The 22,006-nt window shown below is 39.2% G+C and overlaps 1 protein-coding gene across 1 annotated transcript; it reads left to right on the top strand.

Annotated features, from left to right (window-relative positions):
* Positions 1-2,099: 2,099 nt before the first annotated feature.
* Positions 2,100-19,109, top strand: LOC132870754 (class I histocompatibility antigen, F10 alpha chain-like). Its single transcript, XM_060904584.1, has 6 exons — positions 2,100-2,175; positions 6,203-6,457; positions 11,420-11,698; positions 15,187-15,459; positions 16,036-16,140; positions 16,406-19,109. Exons 1-6 carry the CDS (start codon positions 2,109-2,111, stop codon positions 16,432-16,434), a joined length of 1,008 nt encoding a protein of 335 aa, XP_060760567.1. The 5' UTR covers positions 2,100-2,108; the 3' UTR covers positions 16,435-19,109.
* The last annotated feature ends 2,897 nt before the right edge of the window (positions 19,110-22,006 follow it).

Here is a 22,006-nt window from a genome sequence, read left to right as displayed (position 1 = left end):
CTCTCATCTGAAAGGCTTCTTCAGTTCTGTCTGACTAATAGGGAGGATCAGGTATTTATCCTTTCATGGATGAAAAACAAGCCTAAGGTGTCGTTGAGTCATCCTGTTGGTGTGGGTCACTGGGGGCTGGGTGTGAATGGCCTAGAGAGTTGTTGGGGTGATCAATGGATTGTTGGTTCTCTCTGTCCTCCTGTGAGTCACTGAATACAGCTGGGTTTTGGTGTGCATTCAGTTGTCTGGGAAGTGTGCCAAGGACTGCATTGTAGGTGGCTGATAAATGATGTCTTAAGACCAATTTATGCTGACAACTCAGTCCTCGCAGATGGCATCGCAGATAGCATCTGCAAAGCCCCCCCCCCTTCGCAGATGCTCTGCGCGCACCCTGCACGCACCTCCCAAAAATTGTGACCACTGCAGACAGCGTCGCAGACAAGAGGGCGCTGATTGATCCACTCTACATCCGCTGTACACGCACTTCCACTTCCTTACTTTCCCGGTTTGGTTTGTTTTCACGACCGCCATTTTTAAAAACATGAGCGAAGATGGAGCAGCACGAAGAGCGGTTGATCAAGGAAGTGAGGAAGTACGTACATCTATACGACTCCAGTTCTAGTCATTATAAGCATAATTATAAGTAACCGGAGGATAAACACTCCACTAACCACACCCACCAACTACTCCTAGCGATTTCGCGACTTCGCGCCCCCTTGCGTTGTGGTGGTGAATAACATCGCGCACGCTTATACACGCCTATACTCCCCGCTCAACAATAAATTACAACTGTCTGCGAAAAGCTATCTGCGAAAGCCTTGTCGCAAAAGCATGCAGAGGCCCTTAGACCACCACCTCTGTCCAGGTTGACAAAAATGGCTTCTTTAACTTCTCGCTCATACCAACGATCCTCTCTGGCTAAAATGTGTACGTTGCAATCCTGAAATGAGTGTCCTTTGTTGTTAAGATGAAGATAGACAGCAGATCTATTCATCTTCACCACACCAACAGGATGACTCAACGACACCTTAGGATTGCTTTTCATCTATGAGAGGATAAATGCCTGATACTCCCTATTAGTCAGACAGAACTGAAGAAGCCTTTCAGATGAGAGGTGAAACGTCTTCAAGAATCTTCAAGCAAATCCAGTTGCTCTCTTTTACCACCCACAGTTTACTATGACCTGGATGACTGAGAATCTTCACAGACATGTGAAAGTGATCACACACCATCAATGCTCACAGGTGAAATGTTCATCTACAATCTTTGACTTGATGGTTTGTACAGCTCATTTGCAGCAGTGAGCATTGTTTTCCTTTTTTCCCTTTCTATCCATGGACATCTTTAACTACAGCATTTTCTACATAATTTATTTTCAATTTTGTATTCTAAGTTGTTTAGACTAGATTTTGATCAGATTGTTCCCTTTGATAATTTCTCTGTTCTTCCCTATATTTAATAGGATGATAACATCATGTTGCTATATTGGTTTTGAACATTTTGTATTTTTTTCAATAAAGTGTTATTTCCAAGAAAAGAAAAGAGAAAAAGAAATTGGAAAAAATGTTTGATGCAAGAATGTTCTGCGCATGCGCATTAGCTTCTAATTCTTCGAATTGAAGCGTTTCCCAGGTGGTTATTGTGTATTTACCGCCGCCTACCGGTCAGGAGTGGTGCAAATTTGGAAGTTTCTTAGAAAGAACTTACGTGAGCGTGATTAGTGAAAAAAAATCAAAACAAATTCACTAAATTCTATCAACTAAGTTTTACACGCACGCACACACACATTAAAGTTTATATGCTTTGGAGATCCCTAGTGTTTGGTGTGAACCAGGTGCCATATACCCATATATGGTAGTTCCGGCCCAGCTCTAACTATAAGAGAAAAAAACTTGAACTTGTTTTTTAATAAAAGACACAGAAAGCCTTTATGCGTTTTCATGAAGTTCTTGTTGATTAACATGCAGCTGAGCTCAGATGATAGTGCAGCAGATAGTGTTTATGTACCATGTGCGTCATTTTCAGGCGGAAGTGAGAGTCTGACTTTCATTTTGTTTTCAAACACGCCAGTCACGTGACCACTTTCTCCTGCGGTAATGTGAAGGAATCGCCTGAAAATGCGGAAAGCAAAGATTATTTATACTTTAGTCTTCTTCTTCTCCCTTCTCCAGCAGTCGTGTTGTGGTAAGTGTTGGTTTCGTGGAGACTTTTTAAAACTAGTTTTTGTGATCAGTGCTGTGTTTGTAACTGACAGTGTAAATGCTCGGCACAGACACACTGGGTCAGGGCCGTGCAAAGACCTTTGGAGGGGCAGGGGCTCAACATTCAAAAAAGGGCACTTGGAACAAATTTTTCACACAAGTTAACTTTTATTCAAAACTAAATTTCAACTGTGAGCAACTGGTACATTAGTTCAGAACTGACAACATGCATCTGACTTATTACCAACATTTTCATACTGTATTTATTGAAGCATTAATATGAAAATATAGTTGATCTTGGTAACAAGACATGTCAGATAGTTCTTGTTCATTCTGAAGTGAAGATTAGTCTGACCTGTAGTTTTCTTTCTGACCCAACTGGACAGAGATGCACTGCCTTTTGCTGCCTCCCGCAGCTCCTTCTCTTTCTGCTTCTTTATCCTCTCTTTCCTTGGCATCTTTGCATAATGCAGGCTTTCACTTATTTAGAAAACGTTTCCCTATGTTTTAACTCAACTAACCTAAGCTACTATAATATAATAGTCTTGATAGAATATGTTGTGGACGGCGTCATTCAGCCTTAAGTTTTCGAAGCTGCTAGAATATGTTATTAACGCCGTCGTTCAAACTAAAGTTTCCGAATCTGCCACGTTAATGAAATGGATGGAGCAAACGGTTTAAATATAGCCTAGGCGGCTTCATTAAATGATAAACAACCCTACGCATTTACTGTTGTGTTCTAAGCTGCACAATATTGCATGTTCAGATAGAAATGAAAGGAGACTTTCAGTGTGACGAGTATGCTCGTGCGACAAGGCTTTCGCAGATAGCTTTTCGCAGACGGTTGTAATTTATTGTTGAGCGGGGATAATAGGCGTGCGCGATGTTATTCACCGGCACAACGCAAGGGGGCGCGAAGTCGCTAGGAGTAGTTGGTGGGTGTGGTTAGTGGAGTGTTTATCCTCCGGTTACTTATAATGACTAGAACTTTTTTTTTTTTTTTATAATGACTAGAACTGGAGTCGTATAGATGTACGTACTTCCTCAATCAACCGCTCTTCATGCTGCTCCATCTTCGCTCGTGTTTTTAAAAATGCCGGTCGTGAAAACAAACCAAACCGGGAAAGTAGGGAAGCGGATGTAGAGTGGACCAATCAGAGCCCTCTTGTCTGCGAGGCTTCTGCGGTGGTCACAATTTTTAGGAGGTGCGCGCAGAGCGTCTGCGAAGGTGGGGGGGCTACGCAGACACTGTCTGCGACGCTATCTGCGAGGACTGGGTTGTCAGCATAAATTGGCCTTTATTACCATGCCGTTCCTCGCACTGTCTCCCACTGTCAGCCGCCTGCATGCGCTTTCTGCACGGAGGCTCACTGAATGCATGACGTCACGGATTGATGCCCGCATTTACATAGAAAAACGTTATTTTATAAATCTATAATTTCATATATTATTGTCAAATTGTAGAGAATATTGATGTTGGAGCTAACTTATCTTTTACAAATATTAAAAAAAAACAAAACAGTCCCTATGAAAAGGGCACTTTGGACAGCAAACAGAAAAGGGGCAGGGGCTAGAGCACCTGTAGCACCGGTTCATTGCACGTGGGTGCACGGGGTTCTACCAAATCAACCAGTCTGGGTCAATCACGTGGTCCAAAATGGGCCTCATTAACGAATGAGATCAAATGTTTTTTTCTTAATTATTTTTTTTTCAAGATATTTACATAGAAATTGGCGGCACATAGATGGTTGTATACTGAAAACAAAGTTTGAAAAATTAGTAAAAACAAATGATGCAAATTAGTATTTAATTAGTATTAATTGTGCTAATTAGATAAAATGTTAACTTGGTAAACTCTCTACTTCAAAGTTTCACCAAATGCATTTATTTGTGCAATATAAAGCTGATCTTAAAGAAGGAGAAATCAGTCACATCTCATCTCATTATCTCTAGCTGCTTTAACCTGTTCTACAGGGTCGCAGGCAAGCTGGAGCCTATCCCAGCTGACTACGGGCGAAAGGCGGGGTACACCCTGGACAAGTCGCCAGGTCATCACAGGGCTGACACATAGACACAGACAACCATTCACACTCACATTCACACCTACGGTCAATTTAGAGTCACCAGTTAACCTAACCTGCATGTCTTTGGACTGTGGGGGAAACCGGAGCACCCGGAGGAAACCCACGCGGACACGGGGAGAACATGCAAACTCCACACAGAAAGGCCCTCGCCGGCCACGGGGCTCGAACCCAGACCTTCTTGCTGTGAGGCGACAGCGCTAACCACTACACCTCCCTGCCGCCTACCAGTGTTTATATCAAAGAATATAAATTATTATTTTTATTAATATTCACAGCTTTTAAAGCAAAAAACTGTGTGATCCACATCCAATAAACAATTCCAGTTAACTGAACTGAAATTGACACTTGCGTTTCTGACTTCTGGTTTAAAAAAAATATATTTTATATATATGATCATTCCGACCACTAAGATCTCAATATTTTTCATCAAAACAACTACAGTTATGTTCTAAAATAATTATTTATTTACATGAGTCAGTTTGATTTGAAAAAAATAAGTAGGTAAAGCTATGAAAGCTCCCTTCAAAATGTCCCATGAATCATAACATCAAAACTAGCAGATGGAAATTTTTGCTGAATCCTTTATCAGAAATAGTGAGAGAACATCCCTATAAAAGTTATCTGATTAATATTGACAAGTAATCCAGTTGGAAACCGATCACGAGAGAGAGAGAGCCTGAACGCTTTCCCGTGACTCAAAAAGCACCAACAGTTTCCTGACATCCCGCAAGCAGAGAGTGAACTCTGTTGTACCAACTTCAACCTGCCGTTACTCCCAAAGTACTGAACAGATCTTAACCAGATGCATTTCCTCGAAAGCAGAGATTATAAGCTTTTTAATGATAGTATTCACGATAGAAAGTATTCAAGAGTTAAGTAATGACAGATTTGGGAACTTAGATGAGCGTCTGCATGCACAGTTTTCACAGCGAGCGTCTGATATGCCTAATGTCATGGATCACTGTTTATTACAGGATTTTCTTTCAGTCTGCACTGCAGGGTGTCAGTTTTCTCTTTGTTCTATTTGTTTAATGTATTACATAATTTGTGTTCCCATTTGAGCAGGCAAGTTGTTCAGCAACTTGTTCAGCAACAGTTGACGCCAAAACCATGACTAAATTAATCCTTTTACAAGTATGACATTAATAATTGTTGTTAAAGTTATAATGATTTTCCTGTTGCCTTTATGCCAGTTTAAAGATCTGATACTATCACCAGTCACAAACATGCACAACCTTCTGTCAGAGAAATGAATAAACTTAATTTCTTTTTGCCTTTTTGACTGTCAAGGAAATGTCACAGCATGTTTTAGTGCTTGAATGGTTAAGTTACAAGACTAAAGACGAAATTTCATGACAAATCCACTGAGAATAACATTTAAAGAATATACATGGACACAGGAAGTGGCAGCTGCCGGAGCTGTAGCTTATTATGTGTTTACAACGCATCCCAAAACAGTCATCTGTACAGTGTGTGTCGATGCTCTTCTCTGTTCTGATGATGACGTGTTGGCGCAGGAGCAAAGTGGCCATTTACTGTCTGATTATGATGAGTATTATTGATCGTTTGATTGATTGATATTATTGCTTGTGTTGTTACATCATGTAACTCTCCAAAAACCTGATCAAATCATGAGAAAAGCACACTTTAGCTAGGAAGGTTTTAGACACTGTTAAACAGATTGTGTAACCAACACAAAAACAGTCAGAGTGATCTCAGTAGACAGACACCAATGCAAAACCAGAAAAATCACCTTAATCAAAGAATTTCCATGTCATTTTGTTACAATATATGGATATTTTCTTAAAGTTTATACGTCAAAGTATATAATGGGTGGAAACCTTTGGACAAAGACCTTTTGAATCAGAGCTGAAAGTATCTGCAAACTCAGATGATCCCTAACTCCCTGTTTTTATTATATTGCAGAGGTTAATTCCCTCACTGGCTATTACCTCGGCTCTGAAGGCCTCGGCCTTCCCAGTTACATAGAGAGACTCGATGCGAATGATGCCACTGTCTTTTACTATGACAGCAGCATGCATTCAAGAGCACCATGTCCCGATTGGCTCAACACCACAGCTGGTCAAGAACTCTGGAAAAAGATAAGTTTTAGATCACAGGACAACACGGAAAATGTAGTTGTGGGATTCCAAACAGCCATCAAGCAGTTCAATCTCACAGGTACTTTGTGTTTTTCTGTAACAGTAAGACAGCTGTAGGCTTTGTTCATCAACATTGCTTATTTGATGAATATAAGAACGTTGTAAGTTCAACACATGAGACATGTATTCAACACACAGTTTGCTTTCCTTATAGATATTTTAATGAATTGCACTTTATCTTAAATTTCAAGCACCATATAGTCCAGAAATATTCAGGAATTGTAGGGAGTGTGGATGAGTGGTGAGATGAAAAAATGCCAAAAATTAACTATTTAAAAGTCTGTATCAGACCTGCCAACCTTTATGCATTTCGACACCAAGTATACTCAAACATACTCAAAATATGAAGAAGAGCCAATTGATATTTGCACAGATGTTTTGAACTCTCCCATACTGACTGACACTTTCTGGAAGACCCGCCCCCTCTCTCCATCTCACACCAATAATAGCAGAGCTCCCCACGTGTAAAGTGTATGGACCAAAGCGCCATACTTGAAGCATATACGCAGAACCGTGGCCTCACTTTCGTTTATAAATGCCTTGATACCTCAAGAATGACACAGAAATAGTTTTAAATGTTAACAATCTAATATAGTAATTTTTACAATTAAAGTGATTCATATAGGTAGCGGTCTGAGTGAATGAAGTTGACGTCCGTGACGTCACCGCTGGAAGGCTGTCAGTCTCATCGCCATTTCCGCTACACTAAAACACAAAGTTGATTCCAACTCCAATCCTCCATTTTGAGCTAATTTATCGCCATGACATGTCAAATCAGTCTTAGTTGAGCAAGTCGGTAACAGTATTTCTTACTTTCACCATAAATTTTTATTTATATGACTTTGGTCTGTAGCTGTCAAAGGCCTCGGCCTTAAAACCGGTTCCTGTTGTGACGTCATGCACTCAGGGCTGGCTGGCTCAGTGGGGCAGCTCAAATGCCAACTTTGCGGTCGATTTTTAACCCTCAAAAATACAGTTAAGGTCAAAATTATTAGCCCCCATGAAATTTTGGAACATTACGATAAAATTCTCCCCAAAATTTTAACACTGATGTAATTTTAAAATATCAACCATGTACAAGTGTTATTCCATAGTACCTGGTGCATTTTGGAATGTAAGATTAATATTTAAGTATCCTTAATCTCAAATGTAGTGAAAAATGGGGTGGTCAAAATTATTAGCCCCCATGCAATTTTCTTGCTTTTAAAACACACACGACCAGCCTGTCAGCTTTCAAGCCACACCTGTGCAGTGAATTAGCTCCCAGACAACACCTGAACATCCAATCAGTATTGATTCAATACTTCAATAATTCAATAGTCCCCTTCAGGGACTCGAAGGAACAGGCCTAGAGGCAGTTGAACACATTTCTGAGAGGGGTCTGCCTTTAAAGCCATACCGAAGACAAAAGAAATCACTGTGGAACTCAGAAAGAAAATAGTTGAGACCCATACCAAGGGGGAAGGCTATACTGTCATTTCTAGACACTTCACAGTCTCTAGAACAGCGGTGCAATGCATCATTGCAAAGTACAAGGAGTTCCATTTTGTGCGTAACAAACCTGGATGTGGACGAAAATGCAAATTATCTCAATCCCAAGAGAGAAAAATCATGAAGGATGTTGGCAAGAATCCCCACACATCCACCAAAATGATTGTTGCTGACCTTGCCTCTTCTGGGGTTGATATCTCGAGGAAGACAGTAGCAAGGGTTCTTCATCGTGGAGGGCTCTGAGGTCATCGCCCAAGAAAAACCTCATTACTCCAAAAGCGGCATCTCAAAGCCAGACTGAACTTTGCTCATGCACATTTGAAAGTTAAAGATGAGTTTTGGAAGTCTGTCCTTTGGTCTGATGAGGCTAAACTGGAGCTGTTTGGGCACATGGATGTTGCCTTTGTTTGGCGAAAGAAGGGTGAGGCCTACAACCCCAAAAATACAGTTCCCACAGTGAAACATGGTGGTGGGAGCATCATGTTATGGGGCTGTTTTACTGCCTCAGGCACAGGGAGCCTTGTTTGGGTGCATGGGATCATGAAAAAGGAAGATTATGTTGACATTTTGAGGGACAACATCAAGACCTCTGCTCTTAGTCTAGGCTTAGGTCACCGCTGGGTCTTTCAGCATGATAATGACCCAAAGCACACATCAAAGTGGTCCAAAACTTCCTAAAGGACACCAAAATCAAGGTCCTGGAGTGGCTTGCACAGAACCCAGACCTCAATCTCATTGAGAATCTATGGCACATGCTCAAAACAAAAGTCCATGCCCAAAAACCATGCAATTTGGATCAGCTGGAGCTCTTTGCCAAGGAGGAATGGGCCAAAATACCTACAGAGACATGTGCCAACCTTGTAAAGGACGATCCAAAGAGGTTGATGTCAGTTGTGGCACAGACAGGGTACACTATTGATTGTCGGGGCTAATAATTTTGATCATGTAATTTTTCTGTTTTCTTGTTACAAGTCCGAGCATGAATAAAATATAATCATCAAACTTGGTGGCCATTTTGTCTTTTCTCTTTTGGAATCATATAAACTATACAGATTTTTGGAAATTGTCATTTTCATGGATAAACAAAGGGTTATGTCTGATTTCACAAAGGGGGCTAATAATTTTGACCTTAACTGTATGTTTTTTTAATTCCCATTTATGCAGCATACAAGAGTCAAGGGTGGAGATACTATCCACTCAGAAATGTATTTAAAAATAAATAGGATAATAGGTTCTGCGTATCTCCTTTAAGAGAATATGGTAGTGCAGGGAACCTGATTGTAAATGCAAGGCAACGTATCTCAAGACTTGACCAATGGACAACAAAAAATTGGTATCTTTATTTACATAAGAGAGATGGGTTTTTATCCTGTGCTTATTTTTAATTTGCTTTTTATCCCCCGCTGGCCGAAAGGCCTGAAGGGGGATTATGTCATGGCGATGTCTGTCCGTCTGTCCATCCTGGGAAGGGTACTCACCTTCTGAAATCAACTCTTCTCACACTTCGTGGAAGAATTTCATGAAACTTGGCAGGATTCTTTGTTATATGTTGGTAATACACATATTGCAATTTCGTTCAATTCAGTCACATTTTACCAGAGTTATGGCACAGTTACCAGTGGGGGATATTGTGCTCTCAGAGCACTCTTGTTTAAAAAAATGTGAGATTTTTTATTATTATTATTATTATTATTATTAACATGTTTTACACTCATCAGGAGCTCTGCTTTTAGACAGTGCCTAAATATACATATTACAGTATATTAGCCTGTGCTCACGGTGCTTGAAGTCAGTCTCAATGAGAGAAAGTTTATAAAATGTCTTCTTTAATCACTTGCTCATTAGCAGTTTTTGTAGGTGCAGTGTGAAGGTCTATGAGCTGACAGTCCTTCAGCATTTAAATATAAACTGGTTTTAAGTGAGAAATTTTTCAATAGCCGACTATAACTGTGATTAACATTCTATAATTTAAGCAGAACTTTAAGCATATTTGATATTGTAGTTAAAAATATGTCTAGTAGGTAGCAGCATGGTTTTATTTCATTATATTATTAGGGCCCGAGCCCTATGGGCGAAGGCCCTATTGTTCTTGTAAGAGTTCACTATTATTATTCTTCCGTCTTCTTCTTCTTCTTCTTCTTCTTCTTCTTCTTCCGTCTTCTTCTTCTTCTTTATTTTTCTCCGCTGTTGGGCCATTTTCGGGGCACTTGCCATGGGCGAAACCGCACGAAATTTGGCGCCAGTTCCGAGAATTGCCACCGCTACTCAGAACCAGAAGCCCAAACTTGGCCGGGGCTCAGGGCCTCTATAGCGCCCCCTAAGTCGTTGTGATTTTGGCCTCCCGCATTAAGGTGCCTGGGTGCCATGTAGTTTGTAGTAGTGGCATGCCATTTGGTACGCATATGTATCTCACTAAGCCGGACAAGAATGTAATGCCAATGCATTAGCCACGCCCAACAGGAAGTGAGGTAATTTCACTTTTGTGCGAACTGCATGGCCACGAAGACGGCGCAACTCCTCCTAGACCGTTCATAGGAAAGTCACCAAAATTGATACACATCATCTACAGACATGCCTGACAAAAGTTACTAAATACGTTTCATGTAGGATAAACCGTTCAGAAGTTATACGTCTATCAATTTTCGATGCAAAATTTTACATGCTTAAAAATTCATAACAAATCTTCTGATTGCTCAAAACTGCTCATACTTCACACGCAAATCACTCATTGGGCTTCTGACATGTTGTCCATTTTCTGTGATATTTCGCCACTGGGGGCGCTATTTTTGGGCAAAAATTCCAATCTTTCCTCAAATTTGGTCAAACTTCATGGCCACCCTCTTTCTACCTCCCATGTCATGTATACCACATTTTGGAAATTTTCGTCCATGGGGGGCGCTGTTTTTGGCCGACGCAATTGCTCCAAAACGGGTTTTTGGTTAATAATTGCATAATGCTTTTCCTTCACACCACTACCTTGTGATAGTACGTTGCTGTTGTAGACACTTATTTTTCCAACTCATTATCGCTCATGTACAGCATAGCGCCACCTACTGACATGGGAAAAACCAAAAAATTTATTCTTCAAAAATCTATATCTCATCTTCTATTTACTCAATTGTCATCAAACTTCATACGCAAACTCTTCATAGCTCACCTGACATATACGCCAAATTTTGTGCTCTTTCGCTATTATTATTAGGCCCCGAGCACCGTTCAGTGCTAGACCCTATTGTTGCCATGTGTCCAATTCTGTGCTTTGTCGCCATTGTGGGAGTAATGTCTCTTGCCGAGGAAGCTGTGGAAGGTATTTCGCGGGGACGCATGCCCCCGCCCCCCTTGGCCGCTGGCGCGAGGGCCCGTCGAGGCCGCTTGCGGCTTTAATTATTATTATTATTATTATTATTATTATTATCAGGTTTCTAGTTTTATAAACAGATGTGAACTTGCACTGATAACATCTGCCCTTTGATTTTCTTCTGTATTACAGGCACCTTATCAAATATTAATGTATATCAAGCCTACATTCAGTGTGACCTCTATCCAGATGGCACAGTCAAGGGATTGTTAACTCACGGGTTCAACGGGATGGACTTCGTAAGTTTAGATATTGACAGTAAGGCATTCATCGCATCTGTTCCTCAAGCCGTCAAATATAAAAGGATTCGGGAGAAGGATATTGACGAACTAGTGTCTTACTACAAAAAGACCTGTTCTGATGAACTTAAGATTTACTTAGAGAATTCTCCTGCAGTCAACATGAAGAAAGGTAAGATATGTGCATCAGCATCTCCATTTGTGTCTAAACTTTTGATCCTAACAGCACTTTATAAAACACAGTGCTCAGCGTAAATGAGTACACCCCCTTTGAAAAGTAACATTTTAAACAATATCTCAATGAACACAAACAATTTCCAAAATGTTGAAAAGACAAAGTTTAATATAACATCTGTTTAACTTATAACGTGAAAGTAAGGTTAATAATATAACTTAGATTACACATTTTTCAGTTTTACTCAAATTAGGGTGGTGCAAAAATGAGTACACCCCACAACAAAAACTACTACATCTAGTACTTTGTATGGCCTCCATGATTTTTAATGACAGCACCAAGTCTTCTAGGCATGGAATGAACAAGTTGGCGACATTTTGCAACATCAGTCTTTTTCCATTCTTCAACAATGATCTCTTTTAGTGACTGGATGCTGGATGGAGAGTGATGCACAACTTGTCTCTTCAGAATTCCCCAAAGAAAATAATTTCTTTACACCACAAAGGTGAAGGCTACAAGAAGATCAGTAAAGCTTTACTTATCAGTCAGAATACTGTCGCAAAAGTGGTACAAAAATTTAAGAAAGATGGAACTGCAGCCATCTCACAGAGACGTCCAGGTCATCCACAGAAGTTAACACCTCGACAGGAGCGTCTTCTGATGAGAAGGGTTGAAGAAAATCGGCATGCAAGTTCACTGCAGTTATCTAAAGAAGTAGAAAGCCAAACTGGGGTGACTATTTCCGTGACACAATACGGCGTACACTGCAGAGGAATGGCATGCATGGATGCCATCCACGAAAGAAGCCTCTCCTAAAGCCCAGGCACAAAAAAGCCCACCTAGTGTTTGCCAGGGCCCATGCTGACAAAGATGAAGACTACTGGGACTCTATACTCTGGAGTGATGAAACCAAGATAAATGTTTTTGGAACTGATGGCTTCAAAACTGTATGGCGTCGCAAAGGTGAGGAATACAAAGAAAAATGCCTGGTGCCTACAGTGAAACATGGTGGTGGCAGTGTCCTTATGTGGGGCTGCATGAGTGCTGCTGGTGTCGGGGAGCTGCATTTCATTGATGGCATCATGAATTCACAGACGTATTGCTCTATACTGAAAGAGAAGATGCTACCATCACTCCGTGCCCTTGGTCGTCGTGCACTTTTCCAACATGACAATGATCCCAAACACACATCTAAGGCCACTGTTGGATTTCTGAAGAAGAACAGGGTGAAAGTTATTCAGTGGCCAGGTACAGTGCATTGCAAAAGTATTCATACCCCTTGAACTTTTTCATATTTTTCCACCTTACAACCACGAACTTAAGTTTTTTATTGAGATTTTATGTGATAGACCAACACAGAGTCGCACATAATTGTGAAGTGAAACGAAAATGATAAATGGTCTTCAAAAATTTAAACAAATAAAAATCTGAAAAATGTGATGTGCATTAGTATTCAGCCCCCCTGCGTCAATACTTTGTAGAGCCACCTTTTGCTGCAATTACAGCTGCAAGTCTTTTGTGGTATGTCTCTACCAGCTTTGCACATCTAGACACTGAAATTTTTGCCCATTCTTCTTTGCAAAATAGCTCAAGCTCAGCCAGATTGGATGGAGAGCGTCTGTGAACAGCAATTTTCAAGTCTTGCCACAGATGCTCAAAGGGATTTAGGTCTGGACTTTGACTGGGCCATTCTAACACATGAATATTCTTTGATCTAAACCATTCCATTGTAGCTCTGGCTGTATGTTTAGGGTCATTGTCTTGCTGGAAGGTGAATCTCCTTCCCAGTCTCAAGTCTTTTGCAGCCTCCAACAGGTTTTCTTCCAGGATTGCCCTGTATTTAGCTCCATCCATCTTCCCATCAACTCTGGCCAGCTTCCCTGTCCCTGCTGAAGAAAAGCATCCCCATAGCATGATGCTGCCACCACCATGTTTCACAGTGGGGATGGTGTGTGCAGGGTGATGAGCAGTGTTAGTTTTCCGCCACACATGGCGCTTTGCATTTAGGCCAAAAAGTTCAACTTTGGTCTCATCTGACCAAAGCAACTTCTTCCACATGTTTGCTGTGTCCCCTACATGGCTTCTTATGCTTGTCTTTCAACAATGGCTTTCTTCTTGCCACTCTTCCAAAAAGGCCAGATTTGTGGAGTGTACGACTTATAGTTGTCCTGTGCACAGATTCTCCCACCTGAGCTGTGGATTTCTGCAGCTCCTCCAGAGTGATCATGGGCCTCTTGGCTGCTTCTCTGACCAGTGCTCTCCTTGCTCACTCTCTCAGTTTAGGTGGACAGCCATGTCTTGGTAGGTTTGCAGTTGTGCCATACTTTTTCCATTTTTGAATGATGGATTGAACAGTGCTTCTTGAGATGTTCAGAGCTTGGGATATTTTTTTTTATAACCTAACCCTGCTTTAAACTTCTCCAGAACTTTATCCCTGACCTGTCTGGCGAGTTCTTTGGTCTTCATGATGCTGTTTGTTCTTCAGTGTTTCTAACAAACCACTGAGGCCTTCACAGAACAAGTGTATTTATGCTGAGAGTAAATTACACACAGTAGGACTCTATTAACTAATTAGATGACTTCTGAAGGCAATTGATTGCACTGGATTGTATTTAGAGGTATCAGAGTACAGGGGGCTGAATACTAATGCACACCACATTTTTCAGATTTTTATTTGTTTAAAATTTTGAAGACCATTTATCATTTTTGTTTCACTTCACAATGTGCTACTCTGTGTTGGTCTATCACATAAAATCTCAATAAAAAACTTTGAAGTTCATGGTTGTAAAGTGGAAAAATGTGAAAAAGTTCAAGGGGTATGAATACTTTTGCAAGGCACTGTATGTCTCCTGATCTGAACCCAATCGAACGCCTATGGGGAATTCTGAAGAGACAAGTTGAGCATCACTCTCCATCCAGCATCCAGTCACTAAAAGAGGTCGTTGTTGAAGAATGGAAAACGATTGATGTTGCAAAATGTCGCCAACTTGTTCATTCCATGCCTAGAAGACTTGGTGCTGTCATTAAAAATCATGGAGGCCATTCAAAGTACTAGATGTAGTAGTTTTTGTTGTGGGGTGTACTCATTTTTGCACCACCCTAATTTGAGTAAAACTGAAAAATGTGTAATCTAAGTTATATTATTAACCTTACTTTCATGTTATAAGTTAAACAGATGTTATATTAAACTTTGTCTTTTCAACATTTTGGAAATTTTGTGTTCATTGAGATATTGTTTAAAATGTTACTTTTCAAAGGGGGTGTACTCATTTACGCTGAGCACTATTACGCACACACAGACACACATTTATATATTATGTGCATATGTATAATTAATACACATATTGTGAGCTGATTATGTAGACGGTCCATTAGCTTTACATAATATTCCATTTAAAGATCACCAGCTCTCGCGCTCTCTCTCTATATATTTACACACTATGTGTATAAAGTATAAATGGTTTTGGTTTTTTGTTGTTTTTCAGCTCCAGAGGTCAGGATTTTTGAGGAGCAGAGAGCTGGTTCCACTCTCCTCACGTGTCATGTGACTGGGTTTTACCCCAAAGCCGTGCAGGTGAAGTGGATTAGGGCAGATTTACAGCAGGAGGATATCGAGACGAATGATGTTCTGCCTAATGGTGATGGCACGTATCAGACCAGAAGGAGTGTGATCAGACCTGAGGAGAACACAGGAGATCAGCACTACAGCTGTGTAGTGTATCACAGCAGCGTCGAGGGAAATATTACAGTCACCTGGGGTATGAAGTTATGTGTTTTATTTAAAATGTGATTTAAATAACGATATTTGCATAATTAATTTGATCTTTGTGTTTGGAAATTTTATTACCTTTATTTTAATCAGTGACTAAGAATATGATGTTACATATTTAATATATAATCTAATGCAATTTTTTTTTTATCTCTTATAAGGCCTGGGCTATGATATTCATGATTTAATCTAATCCAGTATATGATCTGGGGTAGAATATATAATCCGGGATATGTCATATAAAGATAATATGGTATATACAGTGTTATTACTCTGGATATTACATCTGGCAATTGTATAGATATTGGTCTAATCCTGTCCTGGTGTACGATACTTCATATGTTATTACATGGATAATAAATACTTTGCTCTGTTATTTTAGATGGGGTGTGATGTTAGATGTTCAGTTTGTTTGTTATATTATATTCATTGAATAATGTGTTCAGGTAAATTGTACACTTCTTACATTTGTGTGCCGTTCCCCCTCCCCCATAACACCTGTAATACAGGAGACCTTTTCTTTCCATGTCTTAGCCTGATCACATTTATATTCTCTGACTTGTAGGTAAAGAAGAGAAACTCTTCCGGCTTCCTGTTCTGATGATCCTTGGCTGCATTTTCATGGTTGCTGTAGTTGGGCTTGTAATACGATGCTTCATTAAAAGTAAAGGTGGGCAGTTGAACTCTAATGATTAACTAATAACTTTGATCAGTGTGGAAGGTCAGAGATCAGCGTCTCGTTATTCTCTCTCCTTTTTCAAAGACCGACACTGAATATACAAGTTATAAAGTTATAATAATTACTCACAATCTTCCACAATTAATTATTGTGCACCTTAAAACCTTATTCAGGTCTGAACTCTTGTTACAGTTCAATTCAAGCCATGTTCAACATGATGAACTGAATCTGTTTTTTTTTTTGTGGTTCCTCGCAGACACTGTGACTGAAAGTGACGACTCATGAGAAGATCGAGCTGTCTATCCTCAACCTCGAACTCCTACAGTCCTCAGGCCTAGCCATTTCTTCTTAGATACAGGGATGAAAGTCTTCCGGATTTACCCGGAAATTTGACAAAACTCTTGAAAATCTCCGGTTTTCCAAATGGAGAAATTTATTTTTTGGATTTTTCACGTTCCTAGACATGGCGTAATACTTCGCATCGTCCTTGCATGGGCGCAGTGCTTAAACAGCCCAAACATAGTTCATTGATTAAAGACAGGTGTTCTTTGTTAACGGCGCGTGTGCCGGAGCTCGTTAGGCGCGCCTTCAGGTGCACGAGCTAAGGCGTGCAGGACTGACACCGTTCTGCGCAGCGCAACACAATCGCACTAGAAAGCATGTTCAAGCTGCCAGTGTAGCTGCAGTCTTTTTAGTTGCAAATTACAAGCATTCCCTCGTGTTAATAATTCGCCATGTCAAAACAAGCAAAACTTTCCTCCTTCTTTCGATGTGAAGAGAGGTAAGCCATTTATTATGTTTTCCATCAAAGTTGCATTTTGTGGTTTCGAAGCTAAGTTTTAGTGCCGTTTCTAGAACACAACATCAAGAAAACGTGGAAGAAACAGCAATAATGGAAGAGCCGGTTTCTAAGCTGCCTATAACCAGCAATGGTAATTATTTTTTGTTACATAATGTACTCAGGCTGCCAGTCAGTGTGTGACACACACACACCTTGAAAAATCCTAGCTACGCCCCTGATTTACATGAGAAATTTGGTATGCATTGGTGTGTTTAAATTTACAGACAATACGAACTAATGTAAACAATTGGCTTCAACTCGCATAAATATGAATTGGAAATGTTTAGTTCACTTTAGCTTCTGCAAACACACAACTCTGATAAAAGATTGAGCCTCGTTTATCAATGTCCCCAACATTGAAACCTGAAAGCTTTAGAAACTCTAACAGACCTTTACTTTTTAACAGTGCTGGTTTGGGATTTTGCTGAGTTTACCTTCAACTGTCTGATTTTTTTCAAAGTAATGAACTGTGTAGCAGGAAAATCACCGCGTTTTCTAAATGCACTCCTGAAAATTACTCATTAACTCAGGGAATTAAATTTGATATTTCTGACATGTTAATCATTAATGTACATGAAAGAAAAAGGCTTAAAAGTTATAACTTGTTTTAGTGAAAATAAGTACTAAAATGCACTAGAATGCAGGGTTTTGCGTGTTATGTTATTAAAATATTTTCGGGGGACGTTGCGCCCCCCATCTTAGTTTGACTTTCAAAAGTTCAGGGTTTTTTTTCTTTGCTCCACTTTCATCTCTATAGATATTTGCACAAATCTTCTCTTCAGTCTAAGTAAAGAATGAGAATCCTTGGTTTTTTTTTTTTTTGGGGGGGGGGTCCTACTTTTCTTACAATACCCGAGGCCCAGTCTGAGCCACAAATAAGCTTTAAAATATTTTTGTCATGGATAATGGTTTATAAAAGCCAGACTACCCAGGCATAAAGAATGCACTTTACCATTCACACGAACATTAATTCTCATTGTTTTATAGTTTTGCACAACTTCAATAGAATCAAATGTTTTTTGTTTTACAATAACAGATGTATTGGGTTCTCATTTTAAAAATCTCGGGTCATTGTAATCCGAGTCATTTTTTAAAAACCTCTGGATATTTTAACTCTTTAGACTCACAGGAACAACCATCTACTGCCTTTACTTTCATACTGACAGACATGTCCTTTTAGGTTCACTGTAGCTAGTGAAGAATATATTTTAAGATAAATAACTGAATGATAGAAGCTCTTTGAGGAAGGTGTATATGAAGCATTAGGAAGGTCATATTGTATTACTGTGCTTGCTATGTCATGTCTTTTTACTGGTCTATGAAGCAAAGCTCACTCCCAGATGAAATATTGTCAGTTATTAATGTTTTTATTCAGCCATTAGGAGGCAGTAAAGCCTCACTTACTATTCTGATCAAATCACTGACACAGTGAACAGTGTGCTGTCTGTGCTTTGTGATTGATGGTGGGTGTTGGGTTGAGAGATTTTACATCACTCCCTTGTGATATGACTCGGAGTAAATCATCAGATAACAATACAGGAGAGAGAGAGTTAGCATTCACCCTGATCAACAGCCTGCACACGCTCATGATGGGTTTCTGTGGGGTGTGTGTAGGGTTGGTTTTTTTTGGTCATGGGTTTTTGTCTTGTACATTCATTTTTGCATCCTTTTATCCATTATCTCGATGTGTTTCATTTGGTAAACCCTGACACTATTGTCTGTCTTTTGTTTGTTGGTTTTTTTCCCTTTCTATGAAATGTAAACACCTGTATTTATCAGAAATTGATTTTTTTTATGTTTGTGATATTTTTTATTTGCACGAGTCTGATTAAGTCTAGGAACATCGAGCTAGAGCACTAGTTTTTATTTAGGGTCCAGGCACTGAGTACTAGCTCGCTTAAATGAATGATGATTGGGTATGTGTAGCTTAGTTTATTACTCAGGAAAGCTAAACTTGTTGTTTTTTTCTTTCAATGAATTGTTTTTTAATTGTTTGGTTTTTTTTTGAATGTGTTCACTTACCTTGACTATTATTATTATTATTATTATTATTATTATTATTAAAAAGTTACAAAATAATAAATGACACTTGAATCCTTTTAAAAATAATGATTGGAAATTATGTATGGTTTTTTTGCCATTTCTATTTTGTAAAAAAAAATAATAATAAATGAATAACATTAAAACTTGTAATTTTCTCTATTGTACAGGTTTAATGACTAATTTAATGAGTACTCTTGACATCAGTCTTTTGGAGGATTTTGTTCCAGTGTAGATTTTGCCATTGGATGGTATGTTTGGGTTGTGGAATTAGTTTCTCCATGTAAACTGGGACAGAAGCATGACGTACAGCAGCAGTAGTAATTTTTCACGCTGTATTGTGTTTTTCAGCAGTGAATGAAACAAAACACAGATCGAGGAACAGAGCTGAAGTTATTTTAGCAAATCAGTGAGCAGTGTGAGCTTCTTTTAGCAGGGTTTGTGAACAAGCGACATCCTGTCAGTCGTTCTTATATAAGGCTGATGGCAGAACGAATGAGTTGAGCTCACACTGATTAAATGATTACGGCAGTGACCTACAGAAACAGCCTTACTAAATATCCTGAGGGAGATGCACTGAAAATCAGTTGACATAATTACTCACAGTGCCACAGTATGAACTGATACACACAGCAGGGGTTATGATAGATTTATGTATTTATTCTCCCAGTGTAAATGTGAATGGAGTGTGGTTATATAAATACATAAGCTGGACTAAGCTTAGAGATGAATGAGGCCTTTGTGTGAGAGGAACACACTCGTCATCAGCTGCACACAGAGACAGGCACGGCCTGTCCATAACAGACCAATGACTGGGACTGAAAATATACACAAACATCAATGTTAATGTGACACTTTCGTATAATGATAATTGCTTAACCATTTATTTATTTCAATATATTGGCACTACTTTGTAATTAATTACCCACACAATGAACAACACTCACTTTAGTATATAAAAATGTCTCTCATCCCAGGCAAAGCTTAATTTTGTTTCTAGAATTCTTTGCTGGCAATGTTTGGATTTTAAAACAGAGTTAAAATTTTTTACCACAGAATTAGCTAATACAGGAGGAAAAAATGTCTGACAAGAATCCATATCAATGGTCACAGCATAAGATGACATTAAGACGATTCTAATGGTTTAATAAAATATTAAAATCAATAATTTACTTTCAGACTATAACATGATTGCACTTTCAAAGTGATCTCACCAGTCAATATCACAATATAAGTGAGAATAAAGACAAAACAATTACAAATAAATATGAGTCATGATATTTCGCTCCAACCAAATGATAATCCTCCGTTTTGCCACCAGAGGCCATCATATCCTGAATGCTGGTTTGTTAGCAATGATCGTTTTCAGCTCTTATGGGACTTTGCATCAGGATACACCCTGCTGTATCTCACACTCATGAAGTAGCACTTTTTTAAATGCCAACGGTGGAAAACCTGAAGTTACAGCTTTATATCTGACTGTTATAAAGCACTGACACTGGAGACTCCTTCCAGAAATGTTAACTAAACAGCTCCCTCCTGAAAACTTTATCATATAAATCCATTTATTAGTGTTAGATCACTTGGAGCGTCTACAATGCAAGACCCTGTGAATGAGCCGTTATTATAGAAATGATAACATATTAGAAAATCAGATGACTTGCCTGAGACTTGCCTTATAGCGAGCACTACAGTTAATGCAGAAAATGAATCATCATCATCTGACCAATCAGAACTCAAGAGTGTGGTGATGTAAGAGTTTTAAATCATGATGTTCCAATTTGGCTACCACTTTTTTTTAGCAATTAGGTTTCATCCAAAAAAGAAAAAAAAAATCCATTGGTCCAAACTCTCTAGCATGCAGATTTAAGAAACAACCCCAAGCGAAGCTGCTAATTCCAGAAGTAATTTAGAACATTATGGTGCTCAGTCTAAACATGCTGATGAGTGCCGACAGCATCGAGCCTGTAGCCTGCAACACACCAAACCAAAAAAATTTGCGAAGTATAAAGGTCTTCTGAGCTCTCGATAAAGTTTAATCTGTGGAAATCAAGATACAATGCAAACTAGGTATGGGTATGGTCTGATACTCAGTTATGTACCATGTCATTTTATATATATATATATATATATATATATATATATATATATATATATATAACAGTTATTCCACAAAATCGAGTCATACATGAGCTGATAGCCGATAAGGCACATAGCACCTAGTTGGCTATAAGCCATGTACGATGAGACTGAGTGGAATAATGGTTTTATTCTATCCACATTCACTGGATTTTGAGAAAACAGAGCATTTTTACTTTTTGCAAATGCGATAAATAAAAACTTTACACAAAACGTCTGACAAAATCATTTCCGCTTACAATGTAAACAAACTGGTGAAATGACAGGAGCAATTTGTGAAAAATGCTGTAATAATAATAATTATTGAAAAATAAAAAACAGCCTCAATGAGGCCATCGCTCATACTGGCCAAGAAGCCCATAAAATCATAAATATGACAGGTGGTGCCACCATCTTGACAAATTTTATGCACACCCACCTGGGGAACATTGTACGTGAGTTTGATTAAAATCTGATCAATCCTGTAGGAGAAGAGGCAATTTTTGTAAATTGTGGACGGACGATGGACGGACGATACGTGATCGCATAAGCTCATCCGGCCTGGCCTGCGGATGAGCGAATAAAATATACATTCTTATCATGAAATACTTCCATTCCATATCTTGCTCTTTTTTTTGTATTTTTCGGGATTTTGTTTTCGAGTAGAGTTTTTATTTCATCCTCGGTTGGTTCAGCAACACGCTCCACCGTTTTGTTTTTCTCTACTCACAGTATATGAGCTGATATCCTAGTAGTAGAGTAGCCAATCAGAGCGTGCAATTGCTCATATCTCATGAATGTGGATAGAATAAAAATTCACATGCACACACACAGTATTGTGCAAAAATCTGAGGCACC

This window comes from Neoarius graeffei, chromosome 22, assembly GCF_027579695.1.
Source record: "Neoarius graeffei isolate fNeoGra1 chromosome 22, fNeoGra1.pri, whole genome shotgun sequence".
NCBI lineage: Eukaryota > Metazoa > Chordata > Actinopteri > Siluriformes > Ariidae > Neoarius > Neoarius graeffei.
The sequence above is the reverse complement of the archived record's forward strand: the minus strand, read 5'-3'. Positions and strand labels throughout refer to the sequence as shown.

What these genes read in the sequence shown, in the direction of transcription:
- LOC132870754 (XM_060904584.1), top strand. Translation starts at nt 2,109, where the DNA reads ATGCGGAAAGCAAAGATTATTTATACTTTAGTCTTCTTCTTCTCCCTT. An exon ending in TCTCCAGCAGTCGTGTTGTG is followed by an intron (nt 2,176 to 6,202) that starts GTAAGTGTTGGT and finishes ATTATATTGCAG; the next exon opens with AGGTTAATTCCCTCACTGGC. An exon ending in ATGCTTCATTAAAAGTAAAG is followed by an intron (nt 16,141 to 16,405) that starts GTGGGCAGTTGA and finishes GGTTCCTCGCAG; the next exon opens with ACACTGTGACTGAAAGTGAC.